At 32.5% G+C, this 24,206-nt stretch overlaps 1 protein-coding gene across 3 annotated transcripts in view; it reads left to right on the top strand.

Moving 5' to 3' along the window:
* TMTC3 (transmembrane O-mannosyltransferase targeting cadherins 3) overlaps positions 1 to 23,622 on the top strand; it is a 78,582-nt gene extending 54,960 nt beyond the window's left edge. For 2 of the 3 annotated variants that reach the window (XM_037848378.1, XM_037848377.1), the window contains 7 exons: positions 1,770 to 1,890; positions 3,148 to 3,259; positions 12,566 to 12,669; positions 13,925 to 14,094; positions 15,728 to 15,954; positions 18,280 to 19,089; positions 22,803 to 23,622. In XM_037848378.1, coding sequence (XP_037704306.1) covers positions 1,770 to 1,890; positions 3,148 to 3,259; positions 12,566 to 12,669; positions 13,925 to 14,094; positions 15,728 to 15,954; positions 18,280 to 19,089; positions 22,803 to 22,870 — 1,612 coding nt within the window. In that variant the 3' untranslated portion in view covers positions 22,871 to 23,622. Of the gene's footprint in view, positions 1 to 1,769; positions 1,891 to 3,147; positions 3,260 to 12,565; positions 12,670 to 13,924; positions 14,095 to 15,727; positions 15,955 to 18,279; positions 19,540 to 22,802 lie in introns of those variants that run through there. The other variant, XM_037848379.1, reaches the window with a different exon arrangement.
* The last annotated feature ends 584 nt before the right edge of the window (positions 23,623 to 24,206 follow it).

Raw genomic sequence — 24,206 nt, 5'->3', positions numbered from 1 at the left:
CATGCTATCATCTCATCTTCATCTTATTTTAGTTGCCTTCAACTAACAGTTAAGGAAAATAGTTACACTGTATGCTTAGAACTATCATCGTAGTAGATATTATCTCCTGTACATATGCTGTAACACTAAAATTGTCAAATCAAGCAAATTGTTAATAGTCAAGTGATACTAATGCAATAACATTAAATTTACATTTGTATCTTGAAATAGAAATAATGTCTCTTCTTTTTCACTTTTCCATTACCCCTCAACCTGCAGAATTCTGATTTCTTTCTACATCACTCTACCAATAAATATTACAGATTGCCTAGCTAAACTCAATGAATGGTTTTATTTAAAACTTATTTCCTTGGCATCTGTAAACATTCTCTCCCCTGATTCTCTTCTACATCTGTTCATTTCTGCTCAGTCTCTCAGATCTTTCTCACTCTACCTGCTCTTTAAATATTGGCGTTTCTCCGAGTTTTACTCATAGCCACTTTCTCACACTACTCATTCTCCCTAGATGATCTCATCCATGTCCACATCTGCTACCATGTACCAAACCTCTTATCTCCTACCCATATATCCACTTATAATGGCTATCAATTTTTGAGTGCTTACCATATGCTTGTAACCATGCTAGACCCTTTAAATTTGTTATCTCATTTAATCTTCACACTCCTTAACTCTGTTTTGCATATTGGAAAATTGAAGCTTATACAGGTTAACTGAGTTACCCAAGATCACACAGCTAGTAAACAGCAGAGTCATGATTCATATTTACATCTGACTGCTTGCAGTATCCATGCTCTTTCTAATCCATATTCTCTTGTTATGGTTAAGTGGAGCTATCAAAATGAAAGACATTGAACCATGCTATAGAGGCAAAAACACAGACTCAGAAAACATTAGTACTAATTGAGATCATAGAGATTATTGGAGTATAACCATCATTTTATAGGTGAGGAATGAATCTCAGTTAGCCTAAAACTACTGTAGATGTAATTTGCATCTATTTTATAAAGAGTTAACTTTACTATGACTTTTAATAAACAATTTTAGCTTTAAAATGTAAAATTATTCCAAGAATGTCATGATAGTCTGTGGTATAAATTATAACCAAAAAACCTTTTTAAAAACAGCCAGTAATAAGATTGACCCTTTCAGTTGTACCTAGGGCTCTTGACCCTAAATTTTGTGACTTCTTCAGATATTTTAATTATTTTTGCAAAGCAGATCTTCAGACAGTGATATAAAGATATGAATTAGAGATTAGGTTAATGAAACTCAGTATAAACTTGGACAACATAGTGATACATCTCTGCACAATTGTGGAACTTAATTTTAATTAATTAATTTAAATTGTTAATTTTGATGTCAACACTTTACTGCAACAGGCACAATTAATTAAACACTCAAAATATTCAAGTTGTGGGTAATGGCACAAAGGACTCTAAATATAAAATGTCACAGTTAAGAGCTGGTTTTATCAATTTTTGTCATTAAATCTAAACCAAGCTTTTGAAATAGAGGCAGATATTGGAATATATAATGTAATTCTGTATGTGTATATTTTAAAAGACTGAATTGGATGGTGGTATTCATAATATTTAACTGTTTTTGCGGTATTCTCTAAATTTGGATGATCATTAACATGATTCCTATTTAGAATAAATTCCAACATGATAGTTGGTAATATTTAACGTATTTCTTATCTTTGTTTTAAAAGGTAAAATGCTTTTGGTGATGTGGACCATATTTTTGTTTTCCTTTTTTCTCTTAAATAGTGTATTTAAAAAGCTATCCTGGGTTTGTCTATCTATGGTGATATTCACTCATGCCTTAAAAACACTCCACAGAAATTGGGACTGGGAATCCGAATATACATTATTTATGTCAGCTTTGAAGGTAAAGTATTGTTCACAATGACAGGAAAGTATGTTACCAATGATTTTTTATAGCCATGGCTAGGCTATTTTACTTTTTAATTAGAAGTTCAACTGTCAACATTAGGTACTTCACCAAAAGATTAATGAAAATAGTTTGTTTTTCATATAATGTGTTATGACCAAGTGTTCTGGATAATAACCTTTGCAAGCCTATGTGAATAATTCCATAAATACTATATAGTGATTAGAAGTCCAAATGGTAAAATGTTTAAATCAGAATACAAACTTTCATTGATTCTTGAGGTGTGTGTTTTCCACCTTTTAACATCTCTGAAGTCACAGTAAGTCTTCAAGTAAACGGCCTCTTACAGTTAATTAGTGGTGTTTTTTCTTAATGGTTCATAAAATAATGATGAGTCTTATAATTGTTGTCATCTTTGATTCATTGAAATAAAATACATGGCAACAAATGACACCCTGCTGTGTGAAAGATAACCAATGGTAACAATAGTATAAGAAGGAAAGGGTTGGGCAGAAAGGAATAACGATAGCATTTGTATAGAGTGGATAACATAAATAGAAATAAAGTTTAAAAAATTACTATAAAATTTATTTTTTATAAATCTTACCAACCAAGATTTTTTTTTTCAGGCTCTGCTTACCAATAATGCCCCTCTTTAAATTTCTAAATTCTTAATAACTTTTTACTAGTTCTGTACTCCCCATTATACACTCCACCACTGCTTCATTCCAATCGTCTATGTGACTTTTTTATTTGACATCTTCTTAGGATGGGATGATTCCCCTCTTGTACCACTCAGTAACTACCCTCTTCTCCAGCTCAGAAGTCTGCAAACAAGTGGAAGACATTGCAATGCTTATTAAGCCAAGTTCCCAGGATGTTATTGGACTTTTGCTAGTCTTCACTCCCAGGACAATGGTTGATACCATAGCCCCATCCACCACAACTAGTTCCTTGGCTGGGTTCCATCCTCTACTCACAGGAATGCTTGCCCATTTGTAACTCATAAAGCACAGATTGTCTCAGAGCTGTAATCCCAGTATTCTCATTGCCGTAATAGACAACATACGTAGCTGATCATGATGAGTAGGGGACAGTAAATTTGGCAAAGCTCTGTTCATTTGGCTCCTTCCTCATCCCCAGGGACATCTCCATGAAACACTTGATTCCAAATAGTATTCCAAATACCTGTGTGATCTGGAGTTCATATTTTTTGTAAATTGTAACATTTCTGTGTGTGCTTGTGTATTTAAGGTAAATAAAAATAATGCCAAATTATGGAATAATGTAGGTCATGCCTTGGAAAATGAAAAGAACTTTGAGAGAGCTTTGAAATACTTCTTACAGGCAACACACGTTCAGCCAGGTAAGCACTATTAATTAACAAAACTATTTTAAAAAGTTTACTTTTTAAGAAAAAAACTTGATTATACTTCAGGAAAATAATATAGAATTTATATTATCAAGGGTTATTCCCAGTGAACTGAATACTGGCAGTGTTAGATGCTGGCTTATTTTGAATTGGATTATGTACTTGGAGCCACTTATATCAGACGTAAGGAATTTTAATTTTAAACAGAGTTCTTAGGTAACACCGATGATCAGTTTTAGCATAGTGATGGGGGCAAATGCCTTACAGGGGTGAGTTTGAGAGAGCGAGAGAAGAAAAATTAGAGATAGTATAAAAAACTCACAAGTGGTGTGGATAAGAAATGGTGGTAGTGGAAGCTGTGGGGTGAAGGGAGGGTGTTTATTTTTAAGGTGGCAAAAAGAAAGCATGTGTGGGGAATGATGGGAATAATCCATTAAAGTTGGGAAAATGTGGTAATGCAAGGGAGTGGGGAGCACATTATTGTCTGAATGACCTTGAATAGATGAGAGGGAATAAATAGGATCTGGTACACAGGGTGAGGACGTCTTTCAGTAGTGGAACTGACAGTTAGCCTGTGGCAACTGGGAAGGCAGAGTAAGTATATAGATGTGGATAAAGGCAGATGAGTATGTGACATGGAGAGAGCTTCTGGAAGTTTTCTTCTGATTCTTTTTTTCTGTTTGCTTTTGTTTGCTCAGTGAAATAGACAGCAAAGTTATCAGCTGAGAGTGAGGAAGTAGGAGGAAGTGTTGGAGATCTAAGAAAAGGAGAGGGTGTGAAATAGTCAACTAGGGCTAGTGCTTCACAAGCTCTAATGTGCATAGGAATCACCTAGAGATCTTGTTAAAATGCATATTCTTACATAGGTTTAGGTTGGGGCCTGAGATTCTGTATTTCTAATTAGCTCCCAGATGTTTTTGGTGCTAGTCCACACATCACACTTTGAGAAGAAAAAATATAGGAAAATGTATAGACTAAGAAATGGAGAGGAATTGCCAGACATAATTAATGCTCTACTTGAGATTAGTACTTAATTTAAAATAAGACCAGTTGGTATAGTTCTGTGGTTTTCTCCTGCTACTTTCAGTTGCAATGGTACAAGCATGGAGAATGCGATTGAATAGGATTAGAGTTTTGTCACATGTGTATTACTAAGCAAGAGAGGAATAAGGAAATAATTGTGTTGATGGGACACAGAATTTAAGCGTGTTAAGAAGGGATATGAGGAATGGTAAAGGATAGAGATAAGGTGATAGGATCCTATGGATTGTAGGTTTGAAGAATTGTAGGGTCTAACTTGAACAGTATTTTTCAGTAGACATGGTATCAGCATTTTGGTTGCGCAGAACTATATTGAAGGAAATGTACCAGACATGGTCCCTATCCACCAAATGCCATCATTACTCCATTCAGAGTGACAACCAAAACATACCCTCACAGATTTCTAAATACTTTCGGGGAGGTTTTTTTAGCTATATTCTTCATAGATTGATTTGACAGATGAAATGGCATGTTATTTTATTGTTTTATGGCTGGGTATTAGAGGACAGATAGTGAAAAAGAAACTGCTAAAAAGGAATAAGAATTGTGGTTGGTAATTAAAAGCTTGTACTCTGATATAAGACATAACCTTTCATCAAATCCAATTCCATCACCCTGAGTTTTCTATCTATAAATTTGAAATAGTATCTCCACATTCTTGTGTGGGTTAAATTAAATTCTGGTTATAAATGGCTTAGGCCAGTTTCTAGCACATAGTATATACTCAATAAAGGTAAGCTGGTAATTATTAATAGCATTACTTTTGCTGAAACTAGGGAAGGAGGAGATAAATAAAATATATAAGATACAGGGAAGAAGGCTGAAATGAGAATGAATAGCAGATGGCTCTGTAGGTTTATTCATTGTGCATTTATTGCCAGGCATTGTTTTAAGTGCCAGGGATACTGCAGTGAATTAAAGTCTTGGCCCTCCTGGAGTTCCCATTCTAAATAAGATAGACAATAAACAAACAAATACACACACACACATAAAGACCTGTGTGTGTATTTATTTAATTGTTTATTTATAAGAAAGTGATAAAAGCTGTAAAGAGGAGTGAAGAGTGGTCAGAGAAAAGCTCTTTGAAAAATTAGCATTTGAGAGAGATAAGAAAGAAATAAGAGCCCAAGCCTTGCAAACATAACTAATTTTAGGATCACTCTTACTGTGTGGAGAGTAGTGAATAAAAACAGGGAGACTTTTGTGATAATCCAAAGAAATGGTTGAATTGTAATTTTTTTAATAGTTACAGAAAAAAATCACATACAATAAACTGCACAAAGTATGTAATTTGGTAAATTTCGCCGCATGTATACACCCATGAGACCATCACCATAATTAAGATGATGAAAATATCCATGAGCTCCCAAAATTTTCTTGTATCTCTCCCACCCCTCTCTGCCCCACCATACCCCAGGCAAATACAGATTTGCTTTCTGTTAGTATAGATTATTTTGCCTTTTCTAGAATTTTATATAAATGAAATCATACAATATGAACTCTTTTTTTTTCCTGACTTATTTTACTCTGAATAATTAATAATTGATGGTCATTTATGTTGTCGTTTGAATCAAAAGTCCATGTCTTTTTATTGCTGAACAGCATTCCTTTTTGTGGATATTTGACAGTTTGTTTATCCATGCACCTGTTGATGATCACTTGTATTATTTGTAGTTGGAGTCTTCTAAATAAAGCTTTAAGATCATTCATGTACAAATCTCTCTATGTTTTCATTTCTTTTGAGTAAATGACTAGAAGAATGTCTGGGTCACACGGTGTGTGTATGTTTAACTTTTTAAGAGACTGGAAAATTGTTTCCAAAGTGGTTATACTACTTTATTTTACATTCCCACCTGCAGTGAAAGAGTTCCAGTTGCTCCACATCTTCAACAGTTGTGATGGTTGGTCTTTTAAATTTTAGACTTTCTAATAGATGTTTAGTAGTATCTCATGGTTTTAATGGGTATTTCCCTCAAGAATAGTGATGTGCATCTTTTCGTGTGCTTATTTACCATCCATGTATCTTTGGTGAAGTGTCTGATCTTTATCTTTTTCCAGTATTTTTTTTTGGGGGGGGGTGGTTAACAGGTTTTCTTGTTGAATTTGGGAGTTCTTTAGGTATTTTGGATACAAGTCTTTTGTCAAAAATATTTGAAAATATTTTTTCCCAGTTTATGTCATCTTCTTATGCTCTTAACAGTGTCTTTCAGAGAGCAGAAGTTCTCAGTTTTTAGAATGTCTAATTCATCAATCTTTTTTTGAGATAAATTAGAAAGTCTAATTCATCAGTCATACTGCTGGTATCATATATATGAAATCTTTGCTTGACCTAAGGCCACAAAGATTTTCTCCTGACTTTTCTCCTGAAAGTTTTATAGTTTTTAACTTTTACATTTAGTTGCATTTACATTTGTTTATGGTACGTTATTCTTTGTTTTTATTTAGCATATGGCTGTCCTGTAGTTTTAGCACCATTTGTTGAAAAGAATATCCTTTCTCCACTGAATTACTGTGGCATCTTTGTCAAAACTTAATTTACCATATAAGGATGGGTTACTTCTGGACTCTATTCTGTCCCATTGATCTGTCTTTCTCTCTTGACGTTCATGGCACACTTTCTCAATAACTGTAACTATAACAAATATTAAATTCAAGTAGTATAAGATGTCCAGGTTCTTTTTTTTTTTTTTTTTTAAAGTTTTTTCATTTTTCTAAACCTATACCTTTCCATTTGAATTTGTAAAATCAGCTTATTAACTTCTACAAAAACCCCTGCTGGGATTTTGATTGGGATTGCATTGAATATGGAGATCAATTTCTAAAGATTAACTTCTTAACAATACTGAGCTTTCTGATCCATGAGCATGGTATATCCATTTATTTAAGCATTCTTTAATTTATCTTAGTAATGTTTTATAGTTTTTGGCTTTTGAGTCTTACACATCTTTTTTTGTCAGGTTTATTCTAATTATTTATCTTTTGATATTGTAAGTGTATGGTGTTTTTGTTTTTTTTTTTTTAGGTTCTTAAATTTTTTATTTGGATAATATATATAAAACCTAAAATTTCCCATTCTGTGTACTTCAAATATACAATGCAGCAGTGTTAATTACATTCACAATGTTGTACTACCATCACCACCATCCATTACCAAAACTTTTCCATCACTCCAAATAGAAACTCTATGCAGTTAAGCATCAGTTCTCCATTCCGCACCCCAACCAGTCCCTGGTAACCTGTATTCTAGTTTCTGACTCTTTGAATTTGCATATTCTAATTACTTCATAGGAGTGCGCTCATACAATATTTGTCCTTTTCTGTCTGGCTTACTTCCCTCAACATGATCCTTCAGGGTTCACCCATGTTGTCTCATGTATTGAAACTGCATTCCTTTTAATGGCTGAATAAAATTCCATTGTTTGTGTATATCACGTTTTGTTTCTCCATTCATCAGTTGATGGACACTTCAGTTGCTACCACCTTTTGATAACTGTGAATGATATTGCTGTCAACATCGGTGAGCAAATATCTGTTCAAGTCCCTGCTTACAAATCTTTTGAGTATATACCTAGATTGCCGGGTCATATGGAAATTCCTTACTTAAGTTTATGAGGAACGGCCAAAATGTTTTCCACAGCAGCTACACAATTTTATATTCCCTCCAACAATGTGCTAGTGTTCCTATTTCTCCACATCCTTTCCAACAGTAAGTGTATGTTTTCAAGATGTCAAATGCTGATTATTCTTTGCTATTGTATAAAAACAATTTTTTTAAGGTTCTTGTTTCCTGTAACCTTGCTAAACTTGTTAGTTTTAGTAGCTTTTTCTAGATTCCGTAGGAATTTCTATGTAGACAATCATGTTCTCTGTGAATAAAGACAGTTTTACTTTTACTTTTTCTTACATGGAAATTTCTTTTATTTCTATTTCTAATTTATTTGCATTATTACATAGATTAGACTCCTCATTATAATATTGAATAAAAGTGGTTAACTTATTTCTTATCTTGAAGAAGTATTCAATCTTTCTCCATTGGGAATAATCTTAGCTGTAGGTTTTTCATAGATGTCCCATATCAAGTTGAAGCCATTGCTTTCTGTTTGTAGTTTGATGAGGATTTTTATCACAGATGGATGTTGGATTTTGTCAGGTGTTTTATCTGCATCTATTGAGATGACTTTTTTTATTTTTTAGTCTGTTAGTATGGTAGATAACATTGATTTTTTTTAGTGCTAGAATCAGTGTTGCATGCTTTCAGTAAAACCCACTTGATTGTGATGTATTATGCTTATTATATATTACTGGATTTGATTTGTTGAAATATTGTTAATTTTCCCATCTATGTTTATAGTGGATACTCACTTTAATTTTCTTTTATTTAATATCTTTGTCTAGTTTTGCTATCAATTAATGATTGTTTCATAGAATTACTTGAGAAGTATTCCCTCCTCTTCAGTCTTCCGGAAAAGTTTGTGTAGACTTGGTATAATTTTTTCCATAAATTGGTAGAAGTCACAAGAGTTTTTTTTAACCAATGTCTAAATCTTCTGTTAATCCCATCCAAAGTATTTTCCATCCCAGATACTGTTTTTATCACAAAAAGTTCTGGATTTTTGCAGCTGACAGGATATATCAATAGATTGGATGTGGGATATGAGAAAGTGAGGCTTAAAGGATGGCTTTTCAGTTTATGTCCTTAAAAACTGGTGAATGGCAATGTTATTTATTTGTTTTGTCTTGTTTTTGTTTGTGGTCAAGGGAGAGGAATCAAGAGTCCTATTTTATCCCTGTTTAGATATACAGATTGAGATAGATATATAAGACTCTAGCTAAGTAGTGTGATCTAGGCTAGAGATTTTGGGAGTAAAAAGCATATAGATGTTATTTAAAGCCCTGGAACAGCATAAAATCGCATCGAGTAAGGAATCTTAACATTTTAAAGTTAATTTTTTTAAAAAAATACATTGCGAAAACTCTTGTTGCTTATATGGAATAAGAATATAAAGTGTATAGTGGTCTTTGACCAGGCATCATGCAGGTTATGTTAGATAAGCAGTTGATTTCGATTTTTGTTTTGAGGGTTATGAGTATTGGAAAAAATCCCAATCGGTAAAGATAAAATTTTAGCAAATGGAATTACAGTTTATATAAACACCTTTACAAAATGGGAGTAGACTTTTCTCAAGGAGTATGAGAACTTTCCAAGTGTTTTTGAGTTAAGCTAATTATGTTAAATTTTTGTGGTAGGGGGATTGTTTTTGTTTTTTTGTTTGTTTGGTTTTGTTTTTGCCTTAAGATCAGTGAGTTCATTTTTATCTAAGTCAAAGTCTTTGAAACTGTTTATATCAGAAAAGGATTGTGGGCGTGTAGTTCAATTTTGATGCCATCAAGATAGAAATAACTTTTTAAAAGTTTTATGAGTATACAGATGTTTACAAGTGTATCTTTTCAAATAAGTCGACAAACAGTTTTGTGGATAGGAAATACCGGAAATCGATATAGATACTTGAACCATCAGTATAAGAATACTTAACTTCGCTGTTTGATGGCTGAACAGTTGTTAGGGTCAAAGCTGCCTAATACTTGTCAGTGTGGGTCTGTACACAGGATGACTGAGATTACATGTGAGCTAGTGGTTGGTCTAATAATAACTATGTTCTTTCAAAGGAGGAATGTTCAGTGTAAACTAAATTTTGAGATGTCTGCAACAATTGCAATATGATATGAAAAAGCTGTGATTTCTTTTGATAAGTCAAGGTACTGCTATTGATACTAGGATTTCTTGCCTATGTTTCTAATTGAAGGATATTCTAACTTTTTAGTAGAGGTTAGTGAAAATAGAAAGGCACTTTTTCCCCTGTCCAGCTTCACAGATCTCCTGAATTCTGTCCATGCATGAATCACTTGGAATTGAAGAAGTATAAACAGAATATAAACAACTTTCAAAGATGCTTGCTGTACAGGAAAACAGATTTGGGGGAATAGGAAGTTATACTGCAGGAGAGGTGGGAAAGAGGATGGAATCTAGTGCATAAGTAGATTGGTTGGCTTTAAATAAGAAGAGAGGTATACCTCATTCATTGTAATGGGAGGGAAAGCAGACTGGGGGTGGAGGAGTGGGGGAAGTGGTATACAATTGCATGTTAGCACTTATAAAAACAAATTATGCAGATTAGGTGATAGCTTTGACAATGGGAAGATAAGCAAGTTCCCTTCTGATTCCTTGTTTTCCTTTGAAGTAAGAAATTAGAGAATCAAGGAGAGAGAGGAGATGAAATATGAAATACTTAACTAGGGTTCTGGAAAACTGAGTTGACTAGAGAAGCATGGTCCTCAGTTCATTGAATTAAAGGCACTATTCAGCTCATGCTGCTTTTGGTTTGGATAGTGTACTTATGAGAGCATGGTTGTTCTTATTATCACTTAGCCCTTTTGATGCTGAAAGAATATCTGATTGCTGACTTTGTTCTTTGAGAAAGTACTGCTTATTCTAGTGTCTGAAGTCTGCATTGATGACAGTGTCTCTTTGCCATACATTCTAAGAACCTCATTCCAGTGAGTAATAATTTGCCCCATCTTTCATCTAAATAGTCTCTTTTTGTTCTAAGATTAGTTGGAGCTGATTTCAGTAGCATTTTAAGTACTTAGCTGACATAATTACACTTTTATTTATCTAAACTTTCAGTTTATTTGTTCTTTCATTAGATTATTGTATAATTAATTTTTTCAGGTTCTATAGATCCTTAGTTTTTCCTAAGTAACTTCCTGATCTCTCTACAACAAATGATATAAATTTATCTGATATGAAACAAAATTGAGCTATGTAAAAGATAACCTACTTAGTATTTTTATATGCACTAGATAATGCAGTGATGTTCAGTCTTGACTGCATCAAAATTGCCTTTAAAGCTTTTTAAAAAAACACATTTTTGCAGATCGTGTTCGTGAAGAGTCTGTTTTAATGGTGCTGGGGTGGTGCTAAATTGTCTGAATTTTTAAAAGCTACACACACAGAAAAGGGAATACCTAGCAGAAATTTTTGATTTTGTTTTTTCGCTTGATCCCCTCTTAGCTCCATGACTCAGCAATACATCTAAGAAGAAAAAATATCAACCTCCCTCCCCTAACCTTGTCTCCCCAGTTCACTAAGCAAACCTGTACTAGTGTCCAACAGTTTTTGTGAGGCGCACACAGCTGCCAACCTGAAACATACTGTAGCAAGATCTTAGGACTATTACTCTCCTCCTAGGGGAATGCCCAAGATATATATGCTTGGCCCCTATGTGCCCTGGGAGTTGCAGGCAGAAAACTATTCCACAGTTGCAAAATCATCAGTGTAACAAGCAAGTAGTAATCATAATTTGAAATCTTGTCATGTCTGTTAGAGATTCATGTTGAGTAAAAATTATCTGTTTAAGATCTTCTCCCTTCCATCTTTATTCCAAACCTTTAAAAATTTACTGTTAATTGTCTTTTAAACTAGTGTACAATGAATCCTCATATTTTTTATTTAAACTGCTTATTCTTCTATCCCTAAGTAAATCTGTAGGGTATTCTATTTCCATATCAGAAAATGAGACATAAATTCCTGCTACTTTAATATTAATATAACCTTTTTTAAAGTTTTAAATAAATTATATAGGAGTTTATCATCATTTAAGAGAGATGGACCTGCATCTTACTATAGAATCCTGATATTCCCTTCAGTCTCTTATTCCAACCATATTTACAAATATTTTTTTTTAAATCACCAAGTATTTTATGTCTTTGCCCCATCCCACTATGAGTGCATATTTGTCAGTTATAACACTTGAAATAATTCTAAAAATCATGATGAGCCTTTTCACTTGTAGAGTTGAGCCATAACTTTTTGAGTGAATGCCAAAGCCCTAAGGGTAAGGAAATGAGGCAATCTTTAGTATTAGAATAGTAAATTGTAATGAAGTGAAGTGATATAAATGTCATTCCATCTCTCTCTCCCCTCACGTGTTAACCCTTCAAGGATCCATTCAAATACTTTTTTCATGTAAAGTGTGTACCTTCTGTACCTTCAGTGCTTTAAGTAATTTTCTAGTATATTGTTTGTCATAAGTTATAACAAGTTGGTTTACAAGAACTTTAAGGAGGAAACAGAACCTAATGCTTACCTTTGCATTTTATGCCCAGTATGTTTTTTTCTAGGAACTTGTCTCCTCAGTAGTTTATATTGAATATTGTTTAGTATATTTGCCATCAAGTGATTTTTTTTTTTGATTTTAGATGATATTGGTGCCCATATGAATGTAGGAAGAACTTATAAAAATTTAAATAGAACCAAAGAAGCTGAAGAATCTTACATGATGGCTAAATCACTGATGCCTCAGGTAAGTTATCAGAACTTATTCCTATTACGTCATGCCAATTAGATGTCCATATTGAATAAAATTATCTAATTGGAAAATCCTTGTTTTCTTCAACTTGTTGATATAAAAGGTGTCCAGTGAACCATCTGTCACTGAAAATTTTATAAAAGATGCCATTTACTTTTCTAGTTCACTTAATTAAAAAAGCAAAAACTTTTTTATAGTCCATTTATAAAAACTAAATCCATGAAATATGAATTTTAAATATTCTTGATGTTACCTGTAAGTTAAATGATTTTAAATAAAAAGAATTTTATTTATGTACATTAAGCATTAAATTCAGTATAATTCCTATCAAAAAGTAAAATAAAGGTATAAAATGAATGGCTATATCTCTTGCTTTCTTGTGTCCATTGGCTATTGCAGTGACACACACATATACTATAAGACTCATTGGATATAATCATACAGCATCAGAATTGGAATATCTGACCCTGTCCTTGACCTCAGAAAAGATGGTTTACCCTGCACTGCAGTTTTCTTAATTGTAGTACTAATAGGAATAATAAGAATAATTGGATAAATAGTTCGATAATTTGTTTAAAAACAAAGTTGGGCCATATGATATCTTAAGGATAATTTCAGTCCTGAGATTCTACAGTTAAATTGGGTTTAGTATAGGTTTTTTATTAGATACATATTAGTGTGTTCACTGAAAATTTGGATCCAAATATAATATATATATTTTATTTATATATATATATAAAGTAATCTTTACTTACCCTAAACAGTCAGTTAATTGAACATTTTATTTCCTAGCTTCACCAGAAATGAGATTTTAGTATAACTTTGAAATAAAATTAACTACCCTATTATCTCAATCAGGAAATACTTTGCTGATAGTGTGAAAGTCATCATGGTATAAATAATACACTAAACTGAGAGATGGGAGATTCCTGGTCTGATACAAACTTACTAAGAGACTGGCTTCTAAAAATTCTGATTTATTTAATTTCATTAAAAGGCAGTATAAATAATCCACTGAGCTGGCATGAATGAAAAAATATATCCTTCAATGCCACAAAATATTAATTATTTTATTTACCCTTTTTGAATACTACAGGTACTTTTACATTTTTGTGTTTTATTTTAATACAGAAGTAAGACTAATAGCATAATCTTATGTCCTGTGTGTAATAAGCCACTAGGAATACTTGTTGAAGTTTTTAATTTAGTAGTGAGAGGTCAAATTATGAAAGTGGTTCTTTTCTAACAGATTATTCCTGGTAAAAAATATGCAGCCAGAATTGCTCCTAACCATTTAAATGTTTATATCAATCTGGCCAACCTGATCCGAGCAAATGAGTCCCGACTAGAAGAAGCAGATCAACTTTACCGACAAGCAATAAGCATGAGGCCTGACTTCAAACAGGCTTACATTAGCAGGTATTGTTATTTACTTCAGAGCCATCATTGTAGAAAATTGAAACTGCATCTGCATGTACATTTTGACCATTTTGACTAAATTGGAGGTTTTTTTTCCTTTTTAGTAATTTTACTTGGCAATTAAGGACATAGAAGTTAGCCTGGTGTAGACTGATAATCAATCATATTTCTTTGATTTGAAATTGACAGGGGAATACCTGACTTAGAATACTAAACTTAGGTTTTGTATGAAAGAATGGGCAGAAGCTCCTTCTTAGTTTCATTTATTTCTCATCCCCAAATTTATTGTTTTTCCCTTTTTAAAATACCTGAAATTGAAATTGCATAATAGAGTTAGATCTTATACCAATTCTCAGGAGCTTTCCTAAATAAATATTGAATGTTGACCAGTTATTGATATCTTTGCCACAAAGAAAACTTAGTTGTCAGTAAAAAATATTTCTCTGGTATCACGTATTAGAACTTAATTTCCCATGTAAGTGTTTTTTAATTGTATTATACTTAAGGAAAATTGTATTTTCAACTTTGTTTTGTTCCCTGGCCCAGAAACCTAATTGTAATTTATAATGTTGGTTCCATGGGAAAATGACGCAAAATTTAATAAGTTTTTGAGGTAAAATCTGTTTATTAATTGAGGGCTGACTTTGTTCTGCCTTTTATTGAGTTCTTGTTGAAATCCACTGAATTTAGTAGGGTTGCATCTATAAATAAAACCTACTGTGTTAATCTATAAAGAATTATTTGATTATCTCTGCATAAAAGAAAATCATTTTGGACAAATACACCAGAAGTTGCTTTACTGAGAATATTGATAGTTGTTATTTATTTATTTTATTTCATTCCTATGCTGATATAATAGGAGAAAGTAATAACGTAATAAGAGTAACTCTTATTATAACACTACTTAAATTGATTTGTGCATATGTATTTAAACAAAATGACTTTTTAATGCTCTAACAGAAAATATAGCCATATTAGAAATACTTGTACAAAGTTTATCAAACTGATCCTCACTCCCAGATACCTCACAGTTATCTGAAGTTGGTGCTTATGCTTTTCCTCCCTGCTGGATTTTTTGTGAATTTTATAAGAGTATGTGGAAGAAAACTAAATTCACTTAAAAGGGGGGTTTCAAATTTCAAACCCTCTGCATTTTGGCACATTGAGAATTCTAACATATATTTGGTTAGTGGAATTTTCCCATCACTACTTTAAATATTTTTCATTTTCCAGTGCTATTCCTTTGTCTCCCAACATATTCATTTATCTTCTCACTCCTTTTAGCTGCCCGTTTCCTACTCACTCTAGTCTCCCTCCTTTGAAGATGTATTCAAACAATATATTTTCTTTGTCTTTCTCCTTTGGATACATCCTCCACCTCTTAACCATCTTAAAGTCAGGCATGCTTTTTTCTTCTAATATTTGAAAACGTATTAAACCAAATTTGCTAATCTAAGGAGTTCAGGTTTGAGAACAGTCTCAGTTATTTTTGAAACAGAACTGTAAGAACCTAAGTTAAAAAGTAAAAAGGAAGCTGTGAATATGTGGAAAGGCTTAAAACTTGTCAGAGAAAAGTATCTACAAATTGGCATATCAGTGTTGAAAGTAAACCTTGTGTTTGTTTTTTCCACAGAGGAGAATTGCTTTTAAAAATGAATAAACCTCTCAAAGCAAAAGAAGCATATCTTAAAGCGCTAGAGCTGGACAGAAATAATGCGGATCTTTGGTACAATTTGGCTATTGTTCATATTGAACTTAAAGAACAAAATGAAGCCCTAAAAAACTTTAATCGTGCTTTAGAACTAAATTCAAAGCATAAGCTAGCACTCTTCAATTCTGCTATATTAATGCAAGAATCAGGTATGTTTTCCCAAAATACTTCCAATTAAACAAATAATAGTTTGAAATATAGTAAAACTTTAATTTATAGTCCATTGACAGTACTAACTATTTTATGAACTGATAATTTATATGAACTCTGTACATAAGTGATTTATAGGAAGAATATTTAAATACTTGAAGTAAATTCTTTCCAAGTAACATTCACTAACATATATGATAATACTAACTGTTATTCTGGTATGTGCTATGGCGGATTTTTCAGGCAATCTGTTAAGAGATACCTTATTAATCTATTTTGTCATCTATGTATGTAAGTATAATAAACCCCTTTTATATATTATATTGCCTAAAATATCTGAACTTGAGAATTTTTTTTTTAATACTTAGCTCTGGGGAGCCAAGAAGATTGTATGTTTAGAAAAAATAACATTTTCTTTTCCCATGACTTACAAGACCATATACTCTGGCATTATTTCATGTCCAATTTTACTGAGTTTTCTAATATATTATAATTCCTATAATTTAGCAAAATCACCATTAATCACAATAAATCTAGACCTTTGATTCATTTTTATATATGAATTTAGTTCTACCTCAAAAAGCAATATAATTGATTTTAATCTCAATTTTTATGTTGGAAAATTTCTATATTTATATTTTAGTTATTTCTGGAATAATTTTTTTTTTTTTTAATCTTCATTTTATTGAGATATATTCACATACCACGCAGTCATACAAAACAAATTGTACTTTCGATTGTTTACAGTACCATTACATAGTTGTACATTCATCACCTAAATCAATCCCTGACACCTTCATTAGCACACACACAAAAATAACAAGAATAATAATTAGAGTGAGAAAGAGCAATTGAAGTAAAAAAGAACACTGGGTACCTTTGTCTGTTTGTTTGCTTCCCCTACTTTTCTACACATCCATCCATAAACTAGACAAAGTGGAGTTTGGTCCTTATGGCATTCCCAATCCCACTGTCACCCCTCATAAGCTACATTTTTATACAACTGTCTTCTAGATTCATGGGTTCTGGGTTGTAGTATAATAGTTTCAGGTATCCACCACCAGCTACCCCAATTCTTTAGAACCTAAAAAAGGTTGTCTAAAGTGTGCGTAAGAGTGCCCACCAGAGTGATCTCTCGGCTCGTTTTGGAATCTCTCTGCCACTGAAGCTTATTTCATTTCCTTTCACATCCCCCTTTTGGTCAAGAAGATGTTCTCCATCCCACGATGCCGGGTCTACATTCCTCCCCGGGAGTCATATGGAATAATTTTTTTAAAACCTTGGCAGAAAATGAAAAAATCATAAAATCAGAGTATTTCTAGAGCTAAAAAGGACCTTTGAGTTTACTTGTCTGAGTCTCCCATATAATAGAGAGTTGAGAATCAAATAGATGTAATGACTAGCCCAGCGTCACATGGCTGATTTAGTAGTGAGTCCAGGATAAGAACTTAGGCCTACTGATTTATTTTCAGATATTCTTTTTCTGCATCATGCTATCAAATAAAACAATAGAGGAAGATCATTATACCTGATATTCAAAAAAAAAAAAAAACAAAAAAACATTAATTTAAGGAAAAGTTAACTTTTGCTAAAGTTAGCTAGCCTTGATAACCATGAAAGATGCCATCTGTCCAACTCACAATTGCCCCCTAAGATTTGTAGATTTAGAACTTGAGAGATTTTAAAATTTATTTGCAATAGAAATTTTTCCAATAAGCATTTATTTCTTAAGTGGTATACTTTTTGCCCTTGAAACTGCTTAAAAATTTGAAGTGACATTAAAAATAAACTCTGATTCAGTAAGACTGAAACATTTTGTTTATTCAATAATAGTTTCTGTTTGCTGAGCATTTTTACAGATGTCTCATGTAATTCTTAGAAAATTCAGTAAGTTAACCCAGAGAAGTTAAATAACTTGCTCAATGCAAAAACTCATATTAACAGAACCAAGGTTGAATCCATGTCTTTGGTGACAAATCATATGCCTCTTCCTCTTAATTCTTTATTCTTCTCCTGGTACTCCCATTTAGATTCTAAGCTTATAAGGAGATGCTATTTTTCTCCTTTTGGTTTCTGGGGCACCCTAGAATTGCTTTAAAAGAAAGGAGATAAGCTCTCACTTCAGTGTTTCAAGCACACTCTCTTTTCTGTAAATACTTTGAGGTTTTCACTTTCTGCTTATTGATTTATGTATAGAAGTTAATTGTTTTGATTTGCTACCTGTTTGTATTCTAACAGGATACTTGCAAATGGCTTTTGTTCATTAAACTCAATTCATTTGCTAACAATAGTTTTTTTTCCTCTTGAAAAATAATTATTTTTAGGTGAGGTGAAACTCCGACCTGAAGCTAGAAAACGACTTCTAAGCTATATAACTGAAGAACCACAAGATGCTAATGGTTATTTCAATTTGGGAATGCTTGCTATGGATGACAAAAAGGATAATGAAGCAGAGATTTGGATGAAGAAAGCCATTAAATTACAAGCAGACTTCAGAAGTGCTCTGTTTAATCTGGCACTCTTATATTCTCAGACTGCAAAGGAATTAATGGCATTGCCAATTTTGGAAGAATTACTGAGATATTACCCTGATCATATCAAGGGTCTCATTTTAAAGGGAGATATTTTGATGAATCAAAAGAAAGATATTCTTGGAGCAAAAAAATGTTTTGAAAAGATATTGGAGATGGATCCAAGCAATGTGCAAGGAAAACACAATCTTTGTGTTGTTTATTTTGAAGAGAAAGACTTATTAAAAGCTGAAAGATGCTTGGTTGAAACATTGGCATTAGCACCACATGAAGAATATATTCAACGCCATTTGAATATAGTCAGGGATAAAATTTCCTCATCTAGTTTTGTAGAACAGCCAATAATCCCAGCTGGTGATACTTCAGATTTAAAGGAAGACAAAATTCCAACTGAAAATATAAAGGAAATCAGAAGTGAACCCAACAAACCTATACAGACAATAAAAACAAGCAATAATAAAAGTCAGTCTAAATCCAACAAACAATTAGGAAAAAATACAGATCAGAAGATCCCCCACAAAACAACAAAAGAAATTAAAGACATTGAGAAGAAAAGAGTTGCTGCTTTAAAAAGACTGGAAGAGATTGAACGTATTTTAAATGGTGAATAGTGGTGCTCTTTATCATGTTGCAATGATATCAGAAAACTTTATATTATTGTACTGTGAGCTCTGAAAAGTAGCCAGAATATGTAATAGTCTATCATGAGTTGCCTCTATGTCAGATCAAAATGAGATTTTCATTAAAAATATCTTAAGATACAAGGCATGTATCATATAAGATATGGCAGAAATTTTATGATTTTTGGTGAATACAGTAGAAATAATAAATTATATGTAGGAAATTTGCATCCTATATTATAGAAGAAAGGTTCTTCTGGAAAAATAACATTTAGTACTCTCAAAAATAATTTGAGGCCTGAATGATAACACTTGGGGGCATATCCAACATATGCTGATTTATTCTGTATAATTCCCATTCATTAGCCTATTTCACTTTTCCTTCATTTTTTGGAATCTTGCCATGGATTAAAAATACTTATTGAATACATTCTTTTTTTCTTCGGTAATCTGTCTGTTTAACAAAGGACTTTGCACTAGAAAAGAATACTGCTGCTTTTACGCTGTATTGTAGTTTTTTGTGTTGATTTTTAGAAGGAATACCGAACGAAACATTTTAAAATAAGTCATAATGACACATTAGCTGAAGAATATTTTCCTAATTATATATTTGTCCTTATGTTTACTCTAAAATGCATTTTTAATTCACTGTTATTGAGATATAGTCACATACCACAGTCATCCACGGTGTACAGTCAGTTGTTCACAGTACCATTATATAGTTGTGCATTCATCACCACAATCAATTTTTGAACATTTTCATTACCAAACACAAAAAAGAATAAGAATAAAAGTTAAGTTAAAAAAGAACACCCAAAACATCTCATACTCCCCATCCCTCCCTATTATTCATTTACTTTTTGTCCTAATTTTTCTATTCATCTGTCCATACAGGATAAAGGGAGGGGGAGCCACAAAATTTTCACAACTACATGGTCACACAGTGTAAGCTTTTTAGTTACACAATCATCTTCAAGAATAAAGGTTTGCAGTTCAACAGTTTCAGGCATTTCCTTCTAGCTATTCCAATACACTAAAAACTAAAAAGGGACATCTGGATAATGCAGAAGAATAACCTCCAGAATGACCTCTCGATTCTATTTGAGATCTCTTGACACCGAAACTGTTTCATTTCTCTTCCCCCTTTTGGTCCAAGAAGGCTTTTACAATCCCATGATGCCAGAGCTAAGCTCATCCCCACAAGTCATGTCCCATGTTGCCAGGGAGATTTACACCCTTGGGAGTCATAGGGGGAAGGGCAGTGAGTTTACCTGCAGAGTTAGTTTAGAGGCCACAGCTGAGCAACAAAGCAGGTTCTCTGGGGGTGACTCAGGCACAATTTTAAGTAGGCTTAGCCTCTTCTTTACAGTAACAAACTTCATAAGGGCAAGCCCCAAGATCGAGAGCTCAGCCTTCTAAATTGGTAGCCCCTGGTGCTTGTGAGAATATCATTAATTCCCCAGATGGAGAAATTTACTGTTTCCACATTTTTCCCCAGTCCCTCAAGGGGGCTTTGCAAATAAATTTTTTAATTTTCTGCCCAGATTACTCTGGGATGTATTAGGGCTTCACATTAACCAGTACATACCAACCAGATTTAGCTCCCTATTCAACGTTCCTTGTAATTATGTTGCTTGAATAAACTGACCATACAAGATAAATTATATAGTGTGTTACAAAAAATATGGATTTTGCACCAAATAAACACCTCTTTCTTTCGTCTCACATAGAAGTTGAAGTTTTAAAAACAACATCAATATCATCCTTTACCCTTTAGTCTGATTTACCTGAGTCCTAACCAAGTCGATTTCATTCATATATCTCTAAAAAAGAGTCTCTCTTTTTCAGACTTGTTTGCTGTATAAAATGCAATTTTCAAGCAGGTAAAGTTTTACTTATATACATACATGAACATGTTTAATAGTGTTCATATATGCTATATTCTCATTTTTTTTTACATACCATTAGTTTTATAACATGAACCACATAATCATGGTAGTTCCTTGACTTTCACTCCCCAAACTACTCATGTTTAGTCATATTGAGAAGTCCCAGTTATAGCTTTATTTAAACTTTTGAGTTATGACATAGTAAACTTCTCTTTCAAATCTTAGTGTTATTTGGTCTTACTTTAAATTTTTGTTTCTGAAGTCACACTTTAATCACTCTTCAAGTCATTTTAGATACCTGAAGCAGTTCTCTTTAACCAAAAGAAAAACAGTGTGACAAAGTTTATTTTTAAACACTGAGTTCTGTTTATACCTTGTTGTGGTGTATATTTTTATTAAATATTTTGACTACTGAGCTTTCATAAAAATTTTCAAGCTGTTTTAATTCCATCAATAATGAACAACAAATTGTTTTTGTATTTTCTTATATGTAATATATTATGCTTAACCAAAATTGCATCATTTTTGGCCTGCTGTCCAACTATAAAAATTAATTAGCTTAATTATAGGATTAATAAATTTGATGGTTTGGGGAAATTTAAATCTGATATTTTTCCTTAGTTAAAATGTATTTCGTATGAATGTTAATAGTACCTAATCAAGTTAGTTTTAATGTAAAATATTAAAACTCAAGCTGTCATCATGGGATAGCAACTATAATTTCTAATGAAGTAGTATTTCAAAAACTATATTCCTTTTCTTTGGAGATAACTAATTTCTAATTATGTTTCAGAAGCCGTGTTTTGTAACACTTTTTAAGAACTGTTTTAGAAATAGGTCACAAGAAACATAGACTGAGTTGAAGACTCAGTTCCCTGAGGATCTTGCATAGATTTTTTTTTCTTTTTTTTTTTTTTAGGCAGTTTAAAGAAGCACTGGCACCAATGGGAGTTAGTTTTTGATCCAGGAGAGATTCTGTTAAAGATCCAAGCAATACCTAATTTCAGTTCTTAAATTGTGGGTTTGGGACTCCAAATATAAGGTGGAGAATGCCTCATATAATATGACTTGAAAATGAAATCAATATCATTTTTATGTTCTCTCCATATATCTTAATGGACTGTTTCTGAGTGTGATCTCTTCTGTTAATATAACGGAATAGTAAAGATAATTTAAAAAAATCTTTCATGACAGCAGATCATAACATAAACTTTGAGTAATAATAGAGTTATGTAACTATCCAATTGATGAACGGAATATATTAATGTTATCCAATGACTTTTATACAAAAAAAGAATCATCCTTATTAGCATTTTGAACAGTGGCTAGCACATCAGAAATATTCATGTTTTGAATTGTAAATAGTTTGTTCAAATCCACTTTGAGCAGTTATTAATTTAACAATTACTCCAAGTCAGTGGTCCTCAACATTCATTATTAGATCATCTCAGAAGTTTTTAATATGGACCCCACCCCACATCAATTAAATCTAAATTTCTGAGGAGTGGGGTCATATGTCAATTTTTCCAAAAGCTCACCAGGTGATTCTAATTTATAGGCAGGGCTTAGGACCACTGCTCTAAATGAGTTCAAGAAAATCCTCTTCTCCTTTAACTTTTTAATTTAGCAATATAACTCAAATAAAGATTTGATGTTTTAAATTCCATTAAGGAATATGTTCTTATAACTAATATTTATTCTTTAAAATGTGTGATCTTAAAATCTTTCAAGCTTGCTTATGTGATTATTCTCTAAACTCATAAATTGTTTTAAAAGGTAATGGTTTTTTTTCTCTCTCTCTCTGGAGCTGCCTTTTTTGGAAGGGAGGTGGAAACAATTAAGCCCAGTTCCTTAACCTGTGGTTTGAAGATGTAAGCATCTGTAAGTCCAGAAAAGAAAACCTGTGTACTCATGAGGTGTTGGAGTTTTAATTCTCACTCTTAACAAAATCCTGTACCCAGGAATTCTGGGAATGTTTTTGACAACCCCCAAGAGGCAAGTATGTTACCTATTCAGTGTTTCTCAAGCAAGTATGTTACTTATTCACTGTTTCTCAAGAAAGAAGAATTAAGTTTTTCATTTTGCTCCTATCTGGGTTTCCTACTGAAATAAGGAAATCTACACTATCATTTTTCCAGTAAGTAATTTTGTGAATTTGATTGCTTGGAGGATAAAATAATTAAATATATAATTTTGTTTTGCAATTTTGTGTTTATTTTTATGTAAATATTTGGTATGTAAGTTACACAATTCTAATAAAATCTCATGCATTTTCATTACATCTAATTTGAGCTCTCAACTTGATGTTAGACTGCTTCTTTAAAGATGCTTTGATGAAAAATACTAAGAAAATACTAGATTTGTATGTCAGTTTATACTTCAGAAATCCATATATTTGTCATATTTATTTTTTTAAAACCTCCTAATTGTGTGCATGGCTAAATGGCATTTAAAATTAGCCTCCAAACATCTGGTACCAGAATCCAGAGAATTTGTTGGAAACTGTCAGCCATCCATGTTAAAGGTTTATAAGAAAATTATTTAAAATTGTATTTTATATTACTATGATGTATGTGTACCACATTTCTAAATATTCAATATTAAATTGATACTTTTTAAAGCCTTAACCTGAATTGCCTTTTAATGTTATAATGAAAAATACAATAGTGTATAAAAAGATTCTGTCCCCCCAAAAAAGGAGAGTTGGCATGTAGTTTATTAGCAATGACCTGAAAAAGGCATGCATTAAATTAATTCCTGACTCACATTTTCAACTCTCAGTGACAGAGGAAGTGAAACAATCAAATTTGAAATGTCCACACACAACTGGAAGACACTGTAGTGAAAGAAATAGGAATTTGGGATCTGCCTATGTTCAAATCCTGGTACCATCCGTGCTAGTTGTATAACTTAGGAGAAGTTGTTTAACCTGTATGTTTGTCCGTTTCCTCACCTGTAAACTGGAGAAAACACTTTCTTCATGAAGTTTTTAGAGGATTAAATTAGTGAATATATTTAAATTGCTTAGAACAGTTTGTGGCACATCGTGAACAATAAATGTTATTAATATAATCAGTAGTGCTTACACTACCTTTGGTGCATATGATTTGATTTATATGATGGCAGGCAAATGATGAGAAATGCTTGTCCCTTACCATTCTAAGCCAAGTACATAGATATCCCTAAATAAGTTATGTTTTGGGTTAAGTTT

The sequence above is a fragment of the Choloepus didactylus genome, chromosome 8, assembly GCF_015220235.1.
Source record: "Choloepus didactylus isolate mChoDid1 chromosome 8, mChoDid1.pri, whole genome shotgun sequence".
Classification (NCBI taxonomy): Eukaryota; Metazoa; Chordata; class Mammalia; order Pilosa; family Megalonychidae; genus Choloepus; species Choloepus didactylus.
Note: the sequence above shows the minus strand (reverse complement) of the source record. Positions and strands in the feature narration are given on the sequence as shown.